Source organism: Erythrolamprus reginae, chromosome 1 (assembly GCF_031021105.1).
Source record: "Erythrolamprus reginae isolate rEryReg1 chromosome 1, rEryReg1.hap1, whole genome shotgun sequence".
NCBI lineage: Eukaryota > Metazoa > Chordata > Lepidosauria > Squamata > Dipsadidae > Erythrolamprus > Erythrolamprus reginae.
This window is the reverse complement of record NC_091950.1, coordinates 109,108,222-109,114,221: the sequence shown is the minus strand read 5'-3', so window position 1 is coordinate 109,114,221 and position 6,000 is coordinate 109,108,222. Positions and strand designations below refer to the sequence as shown.

General features: G+C 35.7%; 1 protein-coding gene across 1 annotated transcript in view; it reads right to left on the bottom strand.

Moving 5' to 3' along the window:
- Window positions 1–530: 530 nt before the first annotated feature.
- The window catches only part of SLC6A5 (solute carrier family 6 member 5), a 77,061-nt gene continuing 71,591 nt past the window's right edge, over window positions 531–6,000 (bottom strand). Inside the window, exons 14-15 of the mRNA XM_070735179.1 lie at window positions 2,385–2,552; window positions 531–721 (exon numbers count right to left, since the gene is read on the bottom strand). Coding sequence (XP_070591280.1) covers window positions 566–721; window positions 2,385–2,552 — 324 coding nt within the window. The 3' untranslated portion in view covers window positions 531–565. The remainder of the gene's footprint in view (window positions 722–2,384; window positions 2,553–6,000) is intronic.

The window sequence follows — 6,000 nt, the reverse complement described above, 5'->3', positions numbered from 1 at the left end:
ATCCCAAGAAGATAACAATCACAACCCCTCAACAAGTTAACAACCCAGTGCTGTACAAAGTTGCCAATCCACTGGTCTATCAGTAACAGCAAAGCAATGTTCTCTGGGTGTCCATATGGTGTCAGCAATTGCATTATTGTATTCTACCCATGTGGCTGCAACAAACAAACCAAATTATGTAAATTAGCCCTAAGAGCAAAATTGGCCCAGCATTCACAAAACAATTTATCCTACTGCAACATCTGTTACCTTTCTACAGTGAAGTATTCCTTCCTGGCACCAATGGGTATGAAGAACAAAATCTAGTACTTAAAGTGGTCTACCTAGTGTTTACTGTGAGCATGCAATAATAAATCTTACTTCCTAAAGAACCACTTTCAGAGAAGAGAAGAAAAGAGAAGGAAGGAAGGAGAAAGGAAGGAAGGAAGGAAGGAAGGAAGGAGAAAGAAAGGAAGGAAGGAAGGAGAAAGAAAGGAAGAAAGAAAGAAAAAGAAAGAAAGAAAGAAAGAAAGAAAGAAAGAAAGAAAGAAAGAACTGTACAACATAGTCACAAGTAGGAGAATTACTAGGATTGCATTTCCAATTCAAAATCTTTTGGTGGCAGTTTAAGTCCAAGGGAAGATGTTCCCAGTGGGTCTATCATATTCTGATAACGTACACCACGATGTTTAGCCAAAAATGGTCCCCAATCTGGCTGTGGAGAGCAGACCAACTTGAGCCTCTGAAAGGGGAGAGAGAATCAGTTACAAATACAGATCAGGATAAGTTGACATTACTCAATGTTAGTCTAGACAACCATATTAAAATATGTGGTGTGGTACAGAGTTTGTTTACCTCAAGATCAATAAATAAAAACTCCATTTACTTATATAGCCTTCACCACCATCAATTATCTCTCCATTAGAGTCACTAGTGACTAAGCTCAAACGCCATGGAAAATGTGCTCAATTGCTTAACCAAATCATCTGAGCAGTTGTTTCCTGCATCAAGATAATATGACCCACTTAACAAATTTCTCAAAAAATAAAGTGATGACCAGGAATGTAATAAACAGCAGGAAATTAAACAAATATTTTAATTACCATACTATAACTTTATTTCTAACTGGAGGCAGGAAACTAGGATATTTTTGCAGAGTTTGAGGCCATGAAAATCTGAATTGTATGTTCAAGATATAATTTGGTGCATGTTATACAGAAAAAAAAGAAACATATTTATGACAGTATTAAAGGGAACAATTATATGTTTACTACCTATTAAAGGCAATTGAGTCTCCATAGCAATTATTTTAATTCTTGCTTAATTACCACTTTGCAACTTATGCCTCCCCAATCAATTGCAATAAACTGAGAAGCTCAGGAAATATTCTACTGAAAATGAAATATGACAAATTGTTTCAGATGGTGTCAGGGGAATTGTGCCTTCTCTTGAACCTCACTGGAAGCCTATTTTGCTAGTAAAAATAAATAAATACAGTGTTTTTAAGAGTTGAATGCTATTATAAATTAACTTTTAAAGTTTCTAGAATATCACTCTTATCTTTGTTGTTGGGTTAATGTGAGAGGCCCTAAGCAAAATGCACAAAGTGTGGTTCTTCCCTGTATTCTACCTATTACAGTGTGTACTTCACATTGGAAGTATCTTCAGTATGAAATTTTCTGGATATTTCCAAGGATTTGTTACAGGTGCATATGTTACTTGTATGTTTTGAATTCATCTGATCCCAACTATTATCCTTCAGATGCTGATCATTCATCCAATGGAAACAATTTATTTATTTATTTATTTATTTATTTATTTATTTATTTATTAGATTTGTATGCCGCCCCTCTCCGAAGACTCAGGGCGGCTAACAACAATGAAAAGACAATGAAAACAAATCTAATATTAAAAAATAATCTAAAAAACCCCAATTTAAAGAACCGCTCATACATACAAGCATACCATGTATAAATTCTATAAGCCTAGGGGGAAGTGAAATTTCAATTCCCCCATGCCTGACGACAGAGGTGGGTTTTAAGGAGCTTGCGAAAGGCAAGGAGGGTGGGGGCAACTCTGATATCTGGGGGGAGCTGGTTCCAGAGGGCCGGGGCCACCACAGAAAAGGCTCTTCTCCTGGGTCCCACCAAACGACATTGCTTAGTCGATGGGACCCGGAGAAGGCCAACTCTGTGGGACCTAACCGGTCACTGGGATTCGTGCGGCAGAAGGCGGTCCCGGAGATATTCTGGTCCGATGCCATGAAGGGCTTTATAGGTCATAACAATGGTCAATAATAACCAGAAAGTAAAACTTTCTAAACATGATTTTGAAAACATAGGCCAATCCAATCCTATGATAAATTCTGGGAAAAAGGAGAGCAGAATATAAAGCATAGGAGTTACCTCAATGAAATTCCCAGGAGCTAGATGCATTTTTATCACAAACATAATAGGAATCCACATAACAGAGCAAGCCAACATCAACCATCCTAGTACCATTGACCAGCCTGGATAATGATAGGTGCCATAAGTCATTGGTTCCCATTTATAGAAGCTGAAGGAGAGGATGAACTAGGAGGGGAGGAAAAACACATGCGATTACATCATATTATGAAATGAATGCACACAATGTTTATGAAAGTATAAACAATCATATGTATAGAAACATTTCTTCATAACAGTAAATGACTAAACAGATAGTCCTCAATTTACAACAGTTTAGCAACTGTTTGGAGTTACAACAGCCCTGAAAAGGTGACTTATGACAATTTTTCACACTTCACAACCATTGCCGCATCCCCATGACCACATGATCAAAATTCAAATGCTTGGCAACTAATTCATATTTATGATAGCTGCAGCATCCCAGAGTGATGTGATCCCTTTGTGTGACTTTATGACAAGCAAAGTCAATGGAAAAACCAGATTCACATAAGAACCATGTTGCTAATTTAACAACTGCATTGATGGCCAAGAAAAGCCATAAAATGGGACAAATTTCTCACTTAGCGACATAAATTTTGGGCTGAGTTGCAGTCATAAGTTGATGACTACCTGTATATGATCAGATTTAAGGCAATATCACCTCTTATAAATATGATATAACTCAATGGAAAAAGTTAGATATTTTTGGGGAAATGAAACCTCATATTTACAGTTTTTAAAAAGTAATTATGCAGTCTATTGGCAGCACTAATCTTATTAGTCCACTGTATATACAGTATAAAGAGCCACATGTCTGCATGTTGGTGCATAACTCAATATCCTCTTTTTACTGCATGTGGATACAATAATTTAATGGAGATTTATCAAAGAGAACATATAAAAGTTACTGAGTATACTTCAGATTAACGTGGATCAATTCAAAGTGTAAGATTAATTATTCCAAGGTATCAAATATTAATTTTATTGAATGTCTCAACCAAAATGAAAAATGCAAAGGATTTTAATGTATCTTCAATAACCTCATAATATGAAACATATTTTTTATTTAATTGCTCCAAATCTAAATTGGATCCATCTTTTCCTGCTATGGAACAACAAGAATAATATATTTAGATGAAGATTTTAAAATTGGCTGAAAAGTGAAGAGTTTAATATGAAGACACTGCTACTCCCCATTCTACTTCTTTGGCTTAAATCCACATTCAGTGATTACTGTGTTGTATTTTTCTTTTAAATAAAAAATAGCTAAGGGAAAATACAAATAACAGCTGCACATCAACGTTGCACTAAGAAACACAAAGAAAAAAAAATTGAAGTATTTTAGAAACATTTAGAAGAAAGTCTAAGCTGTAGTCAAATGTGTTCTGTTTGGAACCTGAAATATAAAAACAGCTAACCTGTACTAAGTTACTGCTGAGAATCACACCTGGTGGGAAAATAACTAGTAATTTGGGACAGGCAGGGGATTTGGACTAAGCTGAAGCTCCTTGACCCACTTGCACCCATGTCAACTTGCAGCGACAGCAAGGCAGAAAAGAATGAACCATGTCTGGCACCAACAGCTTTAACTGAATGGCAGAGATACATTTTTGCAGAACTTGGCAGATGACTGCCTATTTTCATTCTCCCCAATGCTGCCACAGGGCAATCTGTTCCTGCTACTACAGTGCACCTGCTCAGGAATAATAAAAAAGAGAGATGTGCATATATGATTTTTAAAAAGGAAACAGATTGTGTTTCCTAGATGCTTGATTCCTATCGTTTGTATTCCCTCCAGCAAGCCAAATTCTTAGGTTACAGGATGTGCTATTAACCCTGTTGTGGGACTTTCTACACCAGAACAATCCATGTAGAAATTATTTACTGCTTTCAAATCAGGCCAGTTGAATCTGGGCTGTATTGCCACAAAGACCTGACAAATGGTGTTGGTTGCTTATGAACAAAATGTTTGCTGTAGGCTGTGCACTATTTTTTTTTCCAGAAGACTCCATTCTTTTAACTCACAGCCATTGCCGTGCTGAAAACGCAAGGCTTTAATCTTCTGCCGCACTGAAGTTTGGACTTCAGTCATATCTGATAGGATTAAAGCAGGTTCTCAACAGCTGAATGACTTCAATGGACAAATGATAACAACATCTCTCCAAGTGTTTGCTCTCCCTTCTGAAGGTGTAAAAAAAATCCCATATACGTTACTATAGAATTTATGGATTTAGGAAAACTGAGTCTTAAATCAGAAAATACCTCATCTGGTTGAGAAACCTTTCTCCCTAATACAATGTAAGGACAAATTTATATCCTACTGGATTATAGTTGGGCAGGATCACTGTCAGGCATGGACTACCCACCTTTCAGATCTCAAATTTGTGTATAGCAATAGTTTCAGGGATCTCTCTAACCACTTAACCTTGAAATCCTAAGGATATATGTTGGATACTAAAGACAGGGCTGCTTAGAATAGAAGAAGAACAAAGAATACAATACAAATAGAAAGCTTGTCCTATGATTTTTTTAAAGTAGCCAAAGTTCCCATGCGATAACATGATGATTTGAGATTATAAATCAATGGTTCAGGCATATGAAACTCCCTTTTCTTCTTTCTCACTAAATTGTTAGCTATATTTAGCTACAAAGAAATATGTGTATACTGTGGAAGTTTTTGTAACAAAAATATAATGGATGCAATTGTATACAAAATATATTTATAAATAAATAAATGCATAAAGCTCACTCTATGCTGACGTTTTAAAGGAAGGATGACAAATCAATGCAAACCCAAGTCAGAGTAAAATAATTTAAGAGTGAAGAGTGGGATTGAAACAGATTTGCCTTTATTTATTGTATCTGAAGATGTGTTTTGTTTTAAAAGTGGAGTTGCTTCAACAGAGTGACACCTAGTGGCGGTGGGAATTAGCTGTTCTTAAATTCTCCTGTCTGTCTGTCTGTCTGTCTGTGCTTTCCTTTAGAATACATTAGCTTTGTTCTAAAAAAAGGAAAGCTATGTTTACTAGAGCAACTTGTCACAATTGCTCAGCTTCAGTGAATGAATTTGAGTAATGGAACAATTGTTGTTCTAAATAGTAATGAACACTTTGCAAGAGACAGCACTATCCACTCACAAATATATGTTTTTTAAAAATTGTAATTTTAGTGCTGCACAGAAAGCAGCTTTATGCCATTTCTATTTTTTTTAAAAAAAAACATGTAAACATTCATCTTATTTTGAGAACTATTCCAATTACCTGCCATAACAATGAAATACATGTGAATGTTCAGCTCTAGTGCATAGACTAAAGAGTGGTTATATTGTATGTTTCACAATTAATGACATCATTCTGAAACAACATATGTAGTAATCTTTGATTTCTTTTAACCATGGTGTTACTAAATAAGCAATATGGCTTGACTGACATAATGCTAAGCAATGATGGAGTGATTCATCGAAACCACATCACATTATGGTTTACTGTTAAGCATAAGCTGGGGCACTGTTTTCATGTACTGTATTTGTACTAATTATTTCTGGGCAATTTGATTTGGTTGGGACAATTTAGAAAGAACATCTGAGCAACATTCT